Source organism: Protomyctophum bolini (assembly GCF_963924005.1).
Source record: "Protomyctophum bolini genome assembly, chromosome: 4".
NCBI classification, from domain to species: domain Eukaryota; kingdom Metazoa; phylum Chordata; class Actinopteri; order Myctophiformes; family Myctophidae; genus Protomyctophum; species Protomyctophum bolini.
This window is the reverse complement of record NC_137865.1, coordinates 49,645,887-49,662,680: the sequence shown is the minus strand read 5'-3', so window position 1 is coordinate 49,662,680 and position 16,794 is coordinate 49,645,887. Positions and strand designations below refer to the sequence as shown.

At 50.8% G+C, this 16,794-nt stretch overlaps 6 protein-coding genes across 6 annotated transcripts; 1 reads left to right on the top strand and 5 right to left on the bottom strand.

The window, feature by feature from the left end:
• Window positions 1–2,104: 2,104 nt before the first annotated feature.
• Window positions 2,105–3,676, bottom strand: LOC308314654 (centrosomal protein of 70 kDa-like; the record flags this gene model as incomplete). Its single annotated transcript, XM_080762286.1, has 1 exon — window positions 2,105–3,676. One exon carries the CDS (start codon window positions 3,674–3,676, stop codon window positions 2,105–2,107), a length of 1,572 nt encoding a protein of 523 aa, XP_080618412.1.
• A 379-nt stretch (window positions 3,677–4,055) lies between these two features.
• LOC308314653 (nuclear pore complex protein Nup107-like) lies at window positions 4,056–6,542 on the bottom strand (the record flags this gene model as incomplete). Its single annotated transcript, XM_080762285.1, has 1 exon — window positions 4,056–6,542. One exon carries the CDS (start codon window positions 6,540–6,542, stop codon window positions 4,056–4,058), a length of 2,487 nt encoding a protein of 828 aa, XP_080618411.1.
• Window positions 6,543–7,551: 1,009 nt separating this feature from the next.
• Window positions 7,552–7,800, bottom strand: LOC308314883 (cytochrome b-c1 complex subunit 8-like; the record flags this gene model as incomplete). Its single annotated transcript, XM_080762653.1, has 1 exon — window positions 7,552–7,800. The coding sequence occupies one exon, from the start codon at window positions 7,798–7,800 to the stop codon at window positions 7,552–7,554; it is 249 nt and encodes an 82-aa protein (XP_080618779.1).
• A 903-nt stretch (window positions 7,801–8,703) lies between these two features.
• On the bottom strand, window positions 8,704–9,576 carry LOC308314652 (PIH1 domain-containing protein 1-like; the record flags this gene model as incomplete). Its single annotated transcript, XM_080762284.1, has 1 exon — window positions 8,704–9,576. The coding sequence occupies one exon, from the start codon at window positions 9,574–9,576 to the stop codon at window positions 8,704–8,706; it is 873 nt and encodes a 290-aa protein (XP_080618410.1).
• Window positions 9,577–10,952: 1,376 nt separating this feature from the next.
• On the bottom strand, window positions 10,953–12,749 carry LOC308314651 (DNA-binding protein RFX2-like; the record flags this gene model as incomplete). Its single annotated transcript, XM_080762283.1, has 1 exon — window positions 10,953–12,749. One exon carries the CDS (start codon window positions 12,747–12,749, stop codon window positions 10,953–10,955), a length of 1,797 nt encoding a protein of 598 aa, XP_080618409.1.
• Window positions 12,750–13,220: 471 nt separating this feature from the next.
• LOC308314650 (radixin-like) lies at window positions 13,221–15,179 on the top strand (the record flags this gene model as incomplete). The annotated part of the gene is made up of 1 exon (XM_080762282.1): window positions 13,221–15,179. The coding sequence occupies one exon, from the start codon at window positions 13,221–13,223 to the stop codon at window positions 15,177–15,179; it is 1,959 nt and encodes a 652-aa protein (XP_080618408.1).
• Window positions 15,180–16,794: the final 1,615 nt, after the last annotated feature.

The following is a 16,794-nucleotide window of genomic DNA, read 5'->3' as shown; positions in this document are numbered from 1 at the left end:
CTTGGTCTGATTAACCCATTCTGACCTGAGATCAGATTTTAAAAAATGTCAGTCGTTCTTCGATTTTTCAAAAATAGCAGACCTACAAGCTCGTAGCGCGCCACTCGGTGGCGCGCTATGAGCTTGTAGATCTGCTATTTTTCAATAGCTAAAGCATAACGTGATGCCAACACCGAAATGGGTTCCCGGCCAGAATGAGTTAATGGCATTTCTATCTCTGGGACCCCCAATTTATATTGTAAAATCACTGTTAGTTTAACTCTGAGAGTGTACAAATGGAACCATTCCATTTGTACACTCGGTTAATTGACTCATTTTAAGAGAGGACTTAAGACTTCCCTTAAAGCGTTTTTTTATAGCATGCCATTTGGTTTTAAATTGATGTTCCCTTTTCTCAGTTGGTTTTAATGGTGTAATAATGTTTATGTTTTTATTTTTTATTCTTTTGCATTTGCTCACTGTAGCACTTTGAGATTCTAACGAATGTAAAGTGCGTTATGAATAAAATCCATTATTATTATTATTATTATTATTATTTGGGTCCATTTGGTTCCTAACTATCATTTAGCTGGGGACCCCCTGGAACTCCCTCAAGGACCCCTGGGGGTCCCCGGAACCCACTTTGGGAATCACTGTATGTTCTCCCATAGGAACTGGCCCCTGAGGCCTTGGCTGGGACCTACAATGTATAGTAGGCAGTAGGCTACAGTACAGAGTGTAGAGTAGGAGAGTAGGCTAGCGACACGCTTTGATCTCGCCGCAAAGCGGTTGCCTATGCTGGGCTATAGTTCCAAACATTGCTCCTATGGCTGGAACTATCCCATTGAGATAGAATGAACACTTCCGCATTCCGTTGTTACAATGTGAGTGGTGTCGTCGCCACTCTCTTACTAGAATACTCTGCTGCAGTGTCAGTGTAGCATTAAATACACACGTTCAAAAGCAACCGTTTCAGCCACTCGTGTGTGTGTGTGTGTGTGTGTGTGTGTGTGTGTGCAGTATGAGAGGAGGAAAGGAGAGAGAGAATCCCCATAAATAATTGCCAGGCAACACTTCTCTTTATACAATGACATGCATGCACATGAAATAAAAGAGGGCAGACCAACCACTAGAATGGTGCACATCACCGTTCTCTGCCTGGCAGGCCAAGTGGTGTTTCCTACGACATCCAGTTCAATATTTTACATTCATGGTGCTCTCCACTCTTGACAAACCCTATCGATCGAGATGTGCACTCTGGCTCCTGGAAACTCACTGGCCTTGGAACGTCTCGGAATCCCCCAGGAGGGAAGTCAGTAATGTTGCTCTGGAGATGGAAGTCTGGTGCACTTTGTTGGTGGAGCTGTTGCCCCTGCGACCCGACTACGGATAAGCGGTTGAAGGTAGATGATGGATGGATGTGCACTCTATATATAGTCCCTCACCATGTTGCATTAATATGTCGTTTGTGTAAAAAAAAAACAGAAAAATAAGAGATGAAGTCTAATTTAGAGCCTGAGGCTTCATTTGGATCTAGGATTTGATGTGACCAGTCTGACATCAGTCGTCTGGGACCTATCTATAGGATTGTGTGCTATGACTCCATAGATGTGCAACATTTCGGCCCAATCTCAGAATGGCTATAGCTCTGACAGAGGTTAGCTGAAGCCCCATGATTTCCGTTATCAGATAATCCTATGAGTTAAAAAGTATAACATGGAAAAAGTGGAGATACTAAGTTGGTGCGCTTTGCAGGATTAGCTCTGGGGCAAGCACGCACGCAAAGACATAAAGACAGCAGATCATCCTTAACCCATTCTGAACGGAAACCCATTCTGGTGTTATAGCATCATGTCATGCTTTAGCTATTTGAAAAATAGCAGATCTACAAGCTCATAGCGCGCCACCGAGTGGCGCGCTACGAGCTTGTAGGTCTGCTATTTTTGGAAAAAATCGAAGAACGACTGACATTTTTAGAATCTGATCTCGGGTCAGAATGGGTTGATCAGACCAGTGTGTGTCCAGTGGAAACCTCGTATGAATCTGATCTCAGGTCAGAATGGGTTAAAGACGGCTGGCCTCTTTCAGAGCAACGCTCTAAAAAATACCACATAATACACGTCCATCAGCGTCGGGGGGGCGCTGCGTGCACAGGGGACCCAACGTGCTCCGGGGAGGAAAGCACCCTGGCCACCTTGTTGACGATCTCACAGGAGGTGACTTTGTCGTCCAGGTTCAGAACGTGCCTGAGGTTCCTCATGGCGTTGGTCATCTCCGCCAGCCGCGTGTAGACCTGGTTCATGCGCGGGTACACGCCGTTCAGAGAGCGCACGTCGAACAGCGTCTGGAAGTGGGAGACCATGCTGGCCAGCGTCTTCCTGTTGGCGCTGCGCAGCACCACCTCGCTGTGGTGCAGCGCCTTGCTGTGGTCGCCGCAGCGCGGGGCCTTCTCCTCGTCCAGGGAGATGTTCTCCAGCATCCTGTCCAGGGAGTGGAGCTGCTTGGCCCACGCCTCCAACGTCGGGAGGAGGTCCTGGAGTTCCACCAGCTCCGACTCCGTGTTGGTGGCCGGTCTCTGAGGCCAGTGCAGCCGCACCGACGGAGTCCTGGAACCTCTCAGAATGGCCCCGATCTCGATCAGCAGATGGCGGTATCGAGCGCATAAACCACTGGCGTCGACCATCGCTTTCTCGCTCATGCTGCTTCTTTCGTCCAACGTGCCAGAGTTTAGACCTCCTTCTCTGGTCGAGCCGGTGTTGTTGTTCTGTTTGATCAGCAGGTCCATACGGCGGAGCTGCTGCTTGTAGGACTTCAGTTCCTTCACCGTGGGCCTGGCCTCCAGCTCTCGCTTCACGTGCTGCAACTCACTCTTGAGTTCTTCTCTCTGGGCGTGGCTCTCCTTCAGCTGGTCCTGATAAAGCTTGATGATGGTTTTGGAGCACGACGGGGAAACGTCGCCCGGCGAGTCTTTCCGACTCGTCGTCGTCGCAGGGCAAGACGCGTCGTCAGACGAGTCTCCGTTGAGGGACTGAGTGTCGTAGAAGTCGATGACGCCGAACATGCGCTGGTCCACGGAGGAGTGTTTCTTGCAGCTCTGTGGACAGTCCGGCGCCCAACGCCTCGACTCCTCTTCCGTGACGGTGAAGTACAGCTTCCTCTGAAGCTCAGCCGCCGCGTCCATCTCCTTCGCTAGCTTCTGTTCCAGTCCCAGGCAGCGCCTCTGAGCCTCTTGCTTTTCCTGTTGGAGTTGGTGCATGTGGTCGGGATGTTGGGCGACCTTCCCGGCGTACCGGTTCTCCATGTCTTGGACCTTACACCTGATTCTGTCCAGCATGCCCTCCAGATCCGTAGCCCTCTTGGAGTGCTGGGAAGAGAGGCTCATGTGCTCTTGGACTTCCTGTTTGAGCAGGTCGTTGGACTGGATGAACTCCTGGAGGAGGGCTTCTCGTCTGTCCGAGTCTGAGATCATCGTCCTCAGGATGCTCCTGATCTCACGAGATGCGTCCTTGTGTAGGAGAACCAAATCGGAGAGGTTCTCGTTTTGAAAAGGATCGGCAAAACGCACCGGCTTAAATCCATGATGTTCGAGGAGTTTGTTAACAGAGTCCCAGTCTGTCTGTTCGTGCTGTTCCATCAACTGTACCGAGCTGCAGCGAATGCTACAGGATATATCTGAGCTACCAGAGCTGGGTTTCATCAATGTCTTGTTTAAACAAAGACATCATAATGCAAATGATAATAACTATTATAATTTGAAGCTGACTAGTTTACAGTCATTAATGTGACTTGTACCTTTCTCTGGGAAACTGTGATGTTGTCAGTACTGTAACCTAATTTATATGATGTCATGCATAGCCATATATGGGCAAAGTTTCAGAAGAAATCACTAATTCATAATTTAAATTTAAATGTAGTTAAATATTAAAGGATAAAACAAAAGGTTGCCCAGCAAAGCTAATTGAGAAATATAATTTGTGTGTGAACATGGAAATATTATGCTTACTAATAACTCAATAACTGACTCTGACGACACATTTGATTGAAAATAAACAAGACAAACAAACTGTGCGTGCAGGCTATGGTTTTAACTGGTATCCCAGTGCATCCAGTCCGTCGTCCAACAGCAGCAGAGACGAATCTCTGAACCTCTGAAGGAACTGACTCAGTTCCTGTTTAGGGAACACCTCGTACAGCCGGTGTTGGTCGGAGGCGATGATGTCGGCGAGTCGTAGCGCCTCCTGGTGTTGGTTGGAGCACTGCAGGACGTGCAACAGCAGCGCACACAACCTGGGCAGATACAGGGAGCGCAGCGTCGCCATCTGGTGGCTGCGCCGCGCGTCCTCCGATGCGTCCTGTCTGCCGTCGACCATCCACGCTCCAATCAGAACGCTGTGGATTCTTTCTTTAACGTCGGCGGTCAAATGGCCGACGCCCACCTCCCACCTAGCGTACTCACGCTGGAGCTCCTTCTCTCTCATCTCATTGGCCACTCTCACCGCAAACGTGTCCTGGTGGGCGGCGGCGGGGTCTGCAGGCCTCTGAGGAGCAGAGCTAACGTGATTGGTCCAATCGTTAAACGCCTTCTGGGCGTCCAGGTAAGCTCCGATGCACAGGTGTTCCCCGACGGCGTTCTCGTCCTCAGCGGGAGGAGGCGTGTCCTGATCGTCCTCCCACTGACGACAGATCTCCGTCACCGAGGTCTCGGGGAGTTTGGAAAACACGGCCTTCACCGCGTCCAGCTTCTGCGCGGCTAAGAGCTTCCTCATGACGCCGTTGGACTGTTTGAGAGCTTCTGTTCGGTGGGCGGGGTCAATCAGTAACCAATCAATGATGTCGATCTTCTCCAGTTCCTCCCGGGTGGTAGCGGTATCCAGCGGGTGTGCGTGGAGGAGGGGGAACTCGGTGTTGTCTCTGCCCAGCACAGTCTCCACCACCAGCTTAGTGATCGCTGCTACATCTAGCCCGGCCTCATTGGCCAGATGCAGACACCTCTTCCTCCGTTCCGATTGGCTGACGGTCTCCAGGACACTGGCATACTGCACGGTCGCTATGTCGACAGGAAGTTGTCCGACATAGCTGGCTACGAGTTCCCACTGGTCCTCTTTGATCAACACGCCGACGTAGCTCTTTATGACGTCCACACACACGTCCTCCTTCAGCGCCATGCCCAGAGAGTGATAGAACAACACCAGGTGAGTCATGAACCGCAGCAGGTGAGGTGGGAGGGGCTTTGGACCCGTCAGCCAATCACGGAAGTCCTCCAGAAGCCCGTCCAGGTCTTCCAGTATGACGGCCTTCTGAATCACGTGGTAATGTTCGGAGCTCTCCTCCGTCACCTTCTTGGACTCTGTCGCTCGGATCTTTTCAAACACTTTGTTCATCGTCCAGTTGGCCTCCAGATGCTCTCGCGGCAGCGCGTCGGCGTCCTGGTGCAGGGCCATGCCCGACGACATCAGTTCCTGTTCCACCAGCGAGTCGATCATCACTTTGAAGTGCGCCCAGACGCAATCCTCCCACGAATCGTCGCACACCGGCAACAGCGGCTTGATGTTTCCGCTGAGCGCGGCGTAGATCGCTCTCTCGTACCGGTTCAGCTGCCGCTCTTCGGCCATTCTCCAGCAACAGGCTTTCCAGATTCCTCGCTGAGGGTTCCCTTCGACCGGCTGCAGCTTCAGAGAGCCCGAGGAGGCGACGTTGGGGTCGTGGTAGAGCTTCCATCCCTCCAGAGAGGCAGCTCTCCAGGCCTGACCACAGCGTTTACACAACCTCTGAGCCTCTTCGATCATCCCGGCTCTGATGAGCGTGAACAGGTCCTTCAGGAGTCTGTCGTCGTCTTCTCTGTCGAGATCCACCAGGGGGCGCTGCAGTCTCACCGGAGCATCCGGGTCCAGTTCGGTGACCAGGGCAGAGCTTCCCGTTCTTCTCACCTTCAGAGCATGGAGGGTGTTTTCCCAGTAGACGTTCTTGGCGTAGCGTTCGATGTCGCCCGCGAAATGTCCCATCCGATCTCTGGCGATGCTCTCCAACCAATCAACCACCAGTTGACTCTGTCTGACGACCTTATCACATTGGAACAGCTGCTCCACAACTAACCGCTCACTCTCACTGGGAACCGGCAGGTCCGTCACGATGTCATCTCCGAATTCTGCCTGAACGCGATCCCTGTACAGTGAATTAATCAGTCTCCAGGTGTTGAGCTCCTGCTGTAGGATCCATTTAACTCCTACGGCGGTCCTACCGCGCCGTCCTGACCCCAGAACGGCATGCTGGAGAGCAGCTATCTGGCCCCGGCAGAGATCCTGGTAGTCCTTCAAAAGATCAAACAGATCAGAGGATTTCAGGAAGGATGCCAGGAACTCTGGGAAAAGACGACCTGCAGCAGGCTCTCCTGAGGGGTCATCGCCGTTCAGAAGGTCAGAGCTAAGGTCGGTGTCATCATCGGTGAAGCTGGTATCGGCCAATCCAGATGTGTTTATGGACGACACGTCTGGATACCTCCTGGGGGTAACAGCTGGTCTGAATAGAGACTCGGGAGGGTTTCTCTGGTGGGATCGGGCTGACATTATCGTGGATACCCCTGGGCTGGAGCTGTCGGGTGATGGAAAGGGATCTTTTCTTCAAGGTTCGTTCTTAATATTTGTTTTTTTTAATTAATTACTATGAGGTCATGTATCTCCATATATGGGCAACTTCAGTCCAAACAGCCAATCAATGTCATTCAAAGTTTAATTTAGTTAAATATTAAAGGATATCCCCTGGCCAGACAGGGCGCCTCATAGAGGTTTCCACTCGGTTTCAACCCACTCCGACCCGGATGTGTGGGTTTGATTACAGACAACTTCAACTTTACTTTATATACACGATTGTGAAGCAGGGCATTATCAGTGTGGTTTCCTTTCCTCTATATAAATATTGTCCAATCAGAAGAGGGCAGGACATATTATTTACCCATTGGTGGAGTTATTGTCCAATCAGGCCAAGGCAAAAGAGGCAAAAGATTAAGGCTGAACCTCTGAATAGGCGTAATTTATGTGTCAAGAGGTGGCCAGAAAACGACTATAGGTAATAATAAATATAGCTGGAAGCAGCGATAAGCGGGGTCAAGCCATAGTTAAAAGTAATACAGAAATAAAGAAAAAAGATATATGCCATGCCTGTCTTCTAATTAGTAGCGAAATACTTGATACAATGATAACTGTATTAGGAGTCTAACAAGTAATGTTATAGCATGGCTTTCAATACAACATTAAATAACAATGTGACGTTTGAAGCCGTTCTTGGGCTTGTGATGTCACGTGTCCCCGACATTATACTTGTGGAAAGCATGTTCCGTGTTCCGGGCTAGTGTCGTTCACTGATTGGAGACGTCAGTTTTTTGCCATGCTGATTGGCTGAAGGGGACTGTGAGCTTCAGTTCTTGAGCCTCTACCATTGCCAAATTTCGTGGAAAACGACAGCATAGATCTGCCGAAACTGCGAAAGTCCGTACGAAAACAATAAGGGGTCTAGGCCCTTTGGGCTTGATCCCTAAAAACAACGTTTGGCCAACAGTCAGAGCAGCAGTAGGGCAGTTCATTGGTCATTCTCAAAGTCAGCTGGATTCTTCCTCTTGCCTTTTTGGTAGACATCGTTTCCCCAAATGTATGTGATGTACCCAAGGGTCATTGGGGGAGCAACTCTGAAGAAAGAGGAAGAAAACCGTCTCCACACATTGGGGATTCCTTTAGAGAAGTAGTCGGGGAAAGCCCTCTGTTCGAAGGGGGACAGACTGTAGGTAATGATGTGCCTGACCCTGGCCAAGTTTCCGAAGTGGCGACCCATGTTTTCAAGAGGTTTTGACAAGATGCTGTAGCGCTTTTGGGATTTAAAGGGACTTCTGGGCAGAATGCTGTTCAAGATGCACTTCAATTCAGTGTTCTGAATGGAAATGAGAACAGTGTTAAAAGTTTAAAAAGCACCTGGTTTAAGTATCTATAGTCTGGTCACCACGGTTACACCTGTCAGTGTATCACATGTGAGGTCAGAATGTAATAAACGACCATATAAGGATTTGGTAAACGAGTCTAAAAATGGTGTGGCTTCCCTGTGAAACTCTGCCATCATATTGATGAGATCATGCTGCCGATAATCTTGCCAATATGATGAACTGGAAGGCCAATTGGATTGGCGTATCCGAGATTATGATTTCACTAAATGTGAATATTTTCACATTTCTTTAAAAAGAGATATTAGAAAGAAGTTATGAGCTCGACCCTGCATGCTTCACTTGCCCAATATTGTCCATCTACTCTACGATAACTATAAAGGCACTAAATCTCTGTAGTTAACGTATCTCCCCCGATGACATCAGGGATCTCCATATATGGGCATAAAAGGGGACAAGGACAAACAGATACAGAGATCTCCATACTACGGATACTCTGACATGGGTACAATGGGTGGGTGCATTTTCAACATGTATCGCTCCCAACAGGAACCAATCTAATTATTAGCTTCAAATAAGTGACCAGCTGTGTTCAAACAAAAAAAATCACACCCGTGTGAAGTGAGGGGAACTCTCATTATCATATTATATATTGTTTGGGGTTCAGTGTCTTCTTGCCCAAGGACACTTCGACATGTATACAGGAGGAGCAGGGATTCGAACCGCCGACCCATGGATCGTTGGACGACCTGCTCTACCTCCTGAGCCAGTCGCCCCGCGATATTAAAAATAGTAAATAATCAGACTTCAAGAAGACACACAACAGGCATGGTAACGGTCAGAATGTGTGTGTGTGTGTTGTACTGCGCCAGGCTGTTCTCCTGGTCAACAAGGAGAGGATGGAAGACGTCCAGGTGAAACAGAGACGGCCGAGCCGACAGAAGGAGACGATCCTCGCCGACGTCCAGGACCAGACAAGAACACGACGACACCCCAGGCAGTTGTATCTCCGCGATGAGGTACTCCGGTTCGCCAACAGGGGGCTCCACTAACAGACTGAACTGGGGTGTTTTGGCCGGGGAAACAGGATTAGGAGGCGCATCCCGTGGAGGCAGTTCTTCGATGGCCGGTCGTCGGCTCTTGGTGCGGATGTTCTGCTCGCTCACGGATCCAAACGACTTCCTGTTCGTCAGAACGTTCCAGTCTCTGCTGAGCTCCAAGTCGTATTTCTTCTCCAACGCCTCGACGGACACCAGGATGAGGAAACGTAGAAACAGAGGGTCTTTCAGACACCTCGCGAAGAACTCCTGGTTGACGACGACGTCGTAGGCCGTACAGCCCGAGGAACCGCTGTCGATCTCGGCGTGCGGCTCGCCGAGGCTCATGGGAAACCGGTAGTTGGTGTCCTCTGATTTGAGGAGCTCCACGAGGTCCTCCCTGGATACTTCCAGAGGGGGAGGGATCGAGGTAGACTGACAGATGTTGATGAAGACCTTCTGGTTGTCTGGCTGGGAGCGGGTCTTGACACACATACCGGGACATGGTTGGATAACGGTGGAGTCTGCAGGGTTCTCACCACTCGTCGTCGTCGGTAACAGCAGCTGCTGGTAGAGCTCCGCCTCCTGTGGTTGATGCTCCGACCCGGGATCGAGGAGGGAGGAGTCTGTCGCCATGGGTTCCCGATGAAAAGTCACTGCTGAAGCTGACCGCACTCTTAAACCAATGAAACGTCACTGCTGAAGGCAACCACACTCTTAAACCAATGAAACGTCAGCGCTGAAGACGACCACACTCTTAAACCAATGAAACGTCACTGCTGAAGACGACCACACTCTTAAACAAATGACACGTCACTGCTGAAGGCGACCACACTCTTAAACCAATGAAACGTCACCGCTGAAGGCGACCGCACTCTTAAACCAATGAAACGTCACCGCTGAAGGCGACCGCACTCTTAAACCAATGAAACTTCAGAGCTGAAGGTGACCACACTCTTTTAAACCATGGTATAATAGAAGTGGTTTACAGTTTAAGTACTCAATCTGTCCACCAAGTCATGACGTATAGGTTGCGCCTCAAACTTCCGAAACCATTATATAATATATTCCTATTATTAGGGGCTAGCACCCCTCAAAAACCTAAACTATTTCAGGAACTAGGTCGAGGTTCTATCCGACTGATATGCCCATATATGGAGATATCTGTATCTGACAGTCCTTGTGCCTTTTATGCCCATATTTGGAGATGTCATCAGTATATGCCCATATATGGAGCTGACTGATTTGTTTGCACGTGGTGCCTTGACAGAGACAAAATCAGACCCATCTGAACTGAGAGGTACTACTGTACTGTACTCTACTGCACAAGCCCTCCTCCCTGGCCTCTCTATGCGTGTGTGTGTGTGCGTGCAGCCAGACAGACCCTATATTATATAGAGGGACACACATTGCCGTGCACTGGAGTGGCTGCACCACTAAAAAAATAAATAAAAAAAAATACATAAACGATTGATTTCTTTTATTATTATTTTTTTCTTTTTTGGGGGGGGGGGGGGGGGGGGGGGGTGAAGCCTTTTTGAGCTTCTGAGCACTTGAGCGTTTGAGCCAGAAAACTCCAGACCACAGAAAATCTACTGAATGTTAAAAAGTTAATTAATGTCACAATCCCTTTAAAAGGTTTGGGAAGGAGCTATAGCCCAGCCCTGCAGTTCACTATAGTGCACCCTGTTGCTGCTGGGCTGGGCTAGTTATATAGGCTCCTAGATTCAACAGCTGCTACACTGTGCTCAGATTCTGACCGGGAACCCATTTTGGTGTTAGCACTATGTTATGCTTTAGCTATTGAAAAATAGCAGATCTACAAGCTCATAGCGCGCCACCGAGTGGCGCGCTATGAGCTTGTAGGTCTGCTATTTTTCAAAAATCGACATTTTTTTAGAATCTGATCTCAGGTCAGAATGGGTTCATCAGACCAGTGTGTGTCCAGTGGAAAGCTCGTATGAATCTGATCTTAGGTCAGAATGGGTTAACGGATCCTTCGGGACACATAATTATGCATTGCTGCCGAGGTCACTCACGTCATCAAAGGACGGGTCTTTTAGTTGTCCATTGAATTCTCCAATGACGGCGATAGCCGGCTGCTGGGTGACCTTGGCCACGTGCCGCGCCACCAGGTAGAGCATGTATTGGTCGTAGAACATGCAGACGACGTGGCAGGGCCCGTACGTGGCCGCGCTGCGCAGCGTGAGGTCCCGGACCACCATGGAGCTGTAGTAGGACCACCTGAGCAGGAACTGCCGCGCGTCCTCCGGACCTTTGTCGCGCAGGACCCGGGAGACCACGGCGTCCAGCCAGGTGGCCCACTGGTCCCCGGAGGGGCTCTGCTGCTGCCGCGTCAGGGCGGCTTTGAGGTTCTGCTCCACCAGGCGGAACACGCCGGCGTCACACCGGCACACCCACGACGCCTGCTTCTGGAGGTTAGCCACGTCCACCTTGTGGAGGTCGGCGAGCATCTTGTTCACCGTGGAGGGTTTCTGGAGGTGGGAGCGGGCCGCCTGGGCCAGGTCGTTCAAGCCCACGTACTGACGCAGCATCTGGGCAAAGGCTCGGACCGCCTCGGCCTTACCGCCGACCACCTCCGGGGGGAAGTCTCTCGTCATGGCGTTGGTCATCCAGCCTTCCACGCCGTCGGCAAAGTCACGCACGTCCCGGATCCGATCGGCGGGAACTTGGCACACCACGTCGGGCATGAGGAACTCCACCATGGCTCCGTAAAGGATCCGATCACAGCTCCTCATCCACGCTCTGACGGCGTCCTGTTGGCACAGAGCCACCAGGCTGTCTCTGGGGACCACGCCCTCCAGGGCAGCGGCCTCTCCGCGGTCGGGGACGGCGGTGGCTCCGTCCCCGGACGGCACCGTCACCGTCGGACACCAGAAGCTCCGCCACAGCGTCTCCACGCCGTGGAACTGGAGACTCTTCACCGCGTCCAGAACGGCCACACAGTTCTTCCTGTAGAGATTCTGCAGCTTCTCCACGAGGAGCGACTGGCGGCGGAGGTGGTCGAGGTCGGGAAACGGCGGCAGTTCACAAGACATCTGTGTGAACTGCTGCAGGTGGTGCCGACTCTGGGCCGCTTCCAACGGCTCCGGGGCGTTCTGAGAGCCCTCCGACGGCGGCTGGTCCGACATGCAGTCCTGCTCCTGTTTGATAGGATGCTGCCCCGTGACGTTGTTATGGAACAGAGGGTCCTCCTGCAGCTTGCCGAGCGGCGAGTTGGGCTTCACCCGGACGCCGTAGTAGTGGTACCTGGAGTTCCCTCTGGTGCCGAGACGCCGCGCCTTGATGTTCGGGAAGACGGAATGGATGAGCTTCCCGAAGGAGGGTTGGTTGAGCGGCTCCAGCGTCGTCTCCCGACAGTGGCTCACGTAGCCCTCGTACAGGCACAGCCTGGACAGGCTGCCCTCCCTCGTCACCTCCAGGTTATCCTTCAACCAGGTCTGATGGCTGTTGTTGTGATGGGCGCTTCTGTGAGACGCGACTCCCGGTGACCTTTGGACGTTTTCTTCAGAGGAGACCACGCTGCAGGCGGTGACTTGAGACTCGGCCTGCGGGTCATAGTATCCCCCACTACCAGCACCAGGTCCCTGTCTGTACAGCTGGGGCCCTTGGTTGTAGAAGAAAAACGGTTCTCTGCCTCCGACATACTGGACGATGGGATACCCGTGCTGTGCTGGAACCACAGGGGCCTGATGAGCGGACATGGACATGCGCATGCCCGAGCTGGATATGTAGCCGGGAGCTTCCTCTGAGCTCTGCATTCGTGGGACCTTGTTTTGAGAAAACATCTTGCTTGCTTACTTCCAGTTGCTTGCCTGCTTGTTGCTACCGAGTGTTACGGCCGTTGGTAAATAACTGTCTCCACGGATACTATCACTATGGGGACTGGAGGACAATGTTGCTACCCTGCTCCAGTTTGCACTTTAAGTAGCATGAATAGCCACTGAGGCGTGTCATATATTAGGCATCACAGCCAATCACAGATGTCTGACATCACAGTACTAACACTGTGATGTCAGACATGCAAAAATGTCTGACATCACTGATGTCTCTGACTGGCTTCCGAGACATATAAGGTCCAATGCCACCAGCTACCCTCTGAGCTCTTGCATTCGTGGGACCTTGTTTTGAGAAAACATATTTTTCTTTTACACCCCTCTGACTTGCTTGCTTACTTCCAGTTGCTCGCTTGCTTGTTGCTGCCTTGAGCATCTGGCTAGATCCACAACAAGGATCCAGACAACACAACACGTTTAGAGATGGCTAAACTGAGTGCCTTGGTGTCTGACGTCAGGCTTATGGTGGCGGTACCAGAGGTCAACATATGTGTAACCATCATGGACAGAAAGCAGCTGAAATTCCAAATGAAGCAAAACACGACAGGCAAACAGCTCCTTGATCACGTATTGAAGACGATGGGTCTGCAGGAGGAGTGGTTCTTTGGCCTGGCGTACGCCGACAGTACCGGCGAGCTCACTTGGCTCCGGCTCGACAAGAAATTCACCCAGCAAGACGTGACGAAAGAGGACCCGCTTCAGTTTAAGTTCAGGGCAAGGTTCTTCCCCGAGGTGTCTGAGGAGCTCATCCAGGAGATCACGCAGAGACTCTTCTTCCTTCAGGCGAAAGAAGCAATTCTGAACGAAGAGATGTACTGTCCTCCAGAGAAGGCCATGCTGCTGTCCTCCTACTCGGTCCAGGCCCAGTACGGTGACTATAGCAGAGACGTCCATAAGCCAGGATACCTCGCCCAGGACAGACTAGTGCCTCAGAGAGTCCTGTTGCAGCAGAAGTTGACCAAGGAACAGTGGGTGGACAAGATGCAGACTTTACATGAAGCACGCCGGGGGGTTTCCAGAGAGGACTCCATGATGGAGTACCTGAAGATGGCACAGGACCTGGAGATGTACGGAGTCAAGTACTTTGAGATCAACAACAAGAAAGGCACACACTTGTGGCTGGGAGTGCACGCCCTGGGCCTCAACGTCTACAAACAGAAAGACAAGTTGACGCCGGATCATTTCTTCCAATGGAAGGAGATTAGACAGATCTCCTACAATAACACTAAGTTTACCATCAAACTCATCGCCGACACGGATTCCAACTTGGTGTTCTATGTGCCGCGACGGTGCATGATCAAGCGTATCCTGGCAGAGTGCGTCAGCAACTACGGGCTGTACACGACGAGGAGGACGCTAGACACCATCGAGGTCCAACACATGAAGGCCGAGGCCAGAGGACAGAAGCAGCACAAACAGATGGCCAGGAATCTAGAGCACGCTCAGAAGGAGAAAGAGAGGGCCCGGGCAGAGCTGGAGGAGCAGACCCGACGTGCTTTGGAGTTGGAGCAGGAGAGGACGGGAGCGAGGGAGGAGGTGGAGAGGTTGGAGAAGGAGCACGCTCAGAAGGAGAAAGAGAGGGCCCAGGAGAAGCTGGAGGAGAAAGAGAGGGCCCAGGAGAAGCTGGAGGAGCAGACCCGGCAGGCTTTGGAGTTGGAGCGGGAGAGGATGAGAGCCAGGGAGGAGGTGGAGAGGTTGGAGAAGGAGAGGCTGGCTACGGAGGAGGCGATGGCAGAGCTGACCAAACGGGCTGCCGCCGACCAGACGAAGAACCAGGAGCAATGGGCCGCCGAGTTGAGCGAATTCACGGCTAAGATCGGCATTCTGGAGGAGGCCAAGAGGAGGAAGGAAGAGGAGGCGTTGGAATGGCAACGCAAGGCTATGTCGGCCCAGGAGGACCTCGAGAAGACCAAGGATGAGCTGAAGAGGGCCATGATGAGGACTACGGCGGCCCCCGAGGACCTCGAGAAGACCAAGGATGAACTGAAGAGGGCCATGATGAGGACTACGGCGGCCCCCGCGCCGACAGACGGGGAGAATGTTGAGCGGGACCACGAGAGCCACACCAAGGCCAGTGTCGTGCTGTCGAATGTCCACGGCCGGTGTAACGAGGAGGAGGTGAAGGAGCGTCCGATCGAGGCCCAGAAGAGTGCCATCGAGGCCCAGAAGAGTGCCATCGAGGCCCCGAAGAACCAGAGCACCGAAAGGCAGTTGCAGGCATTGAGCGTGGAGCTGGCCCGGACCCAGGACGTGACCAAGATGACCCAGGATGACGTGTTGCACGTCATGAACGTCAAGGCCGGCCGAGACAAGTACCAGACGCTGTGGCAGATCCGCCGGGGCCACACCAAGCAGCGCATCGACGAGTTTGAGTCCATGTGAGACGGAGACGGATTCTACAAAATGTCATCTAAATGAACCATTATGTTTCTATATGTCAGTGGTTCTCAAACTATTTCATGTCAAGGACCCCCAAAAATATATGTAATTGAAAATCTGAAAATATGTTGTTCCAGGGACCCCCCTATAGTAGCAAAGATTTTAGTTAAAAACATTCGCTCTGAAAGAATATATATTAAAAGATTTGCGCCACATTTTCGCGATTTTTCAAAAAATAGCAGACCTATACAAGCTCGTAGCGCGCGCTATGAGCTTGTAGATCTGCTGTTTTTCAATATCTAAAGTATAGCATAATGCTATACAGAATGGGACATGGGTTCTTAATCAACAAGGAACCTTAGGTGGATATAAGTGAGTGGATGGATTAATTTGGAAGCTGCCTTTAGTGCGTAGTTATTCCCACACAATTTACAATTTAGACATTTAGCAGACGCTCTTAAACCAGAGCGATTTATACATTAGGTAAGAACAAAAAAGCATAGCAATACGTCACATATATAGGGCTGTATTTTGCGTGTCCTAAGTACCAGGTCTTATTCCCTAACTTGAGTAAACTAAAGACCTGGAGGCCAAAGAGCATTGATCACGCCTCCAGGTCTTTAGTTTACTCAAGTTAGGTAATAAGACCTGGTACTTAAGACACGCAAAATACAGCCCATATCAAAAAGGTATGTGTGTAAATGGAGGGGTCCAAGGCCACCTATCAAACTGTAAATGTAAAGATCTATCTATGTACCGGTTTTACTATGTACCGTACAACCTGTATGTAGTAGACTGTAAATCCTCAGAGATAGAAATAAATGAAAAATCACACCCTTGTGAAGTGAGGGGCGCTCTTATCATCGTATACATCATCCAATAAAAAGATGAATATACTTCATCATGAATTCATTTGAGATAATAACTGTCCTTAATCTATCTATCGGGACTGTCCTTAATCTATCTATCGGGGTCCGTAGTACGCTTCTCCGACCAGTCATTGGTCCGACATGTGGAAAACGACCTTATACGACCTAATAACCTTCACCCCAAATCAAAAATTGGACTCACGTGACACTGTTACAGGCCACTTCACATTTGGGGCTGTATTTTGCGTGTCTTAAGTACCAGGTCTTATTCCCTAACTTGAGTAAACTAAAGACCTGGAGGCGTGATCAATGCTCTTTGGCCACTCAGAATAGCCAAATGGCATTGATCACGCCTCCAGGTCTTTAGTTTACTCAAGTTAGGGAATAAGACCTGGTACTTAAGACACGCAAAATACAGCCCTTAGGCTCATAACTCTTGAACAGTATAAGTAATAAATGGGCATAAAGAGACAAGGACGGAGAGAGAGAGAGAGAGAGATATAGAGACCTCCATTTGGGTGCATAATGGTAACCGATAGCGTTGTTGTCTTTGTGCAGCAGAGGTTTTACATTGTGTGTTGATGATTAATGATGTCCTGTCAGAATATGAGCTATAACTATTTGCATGTATACTGATGGGCAGCCACTGCAGACCCTCCATACAGTAGGTAACATAATACATGTGTGGACAGCAGAACACACACACACACACACACACACACACACACACACACACACACACACACACA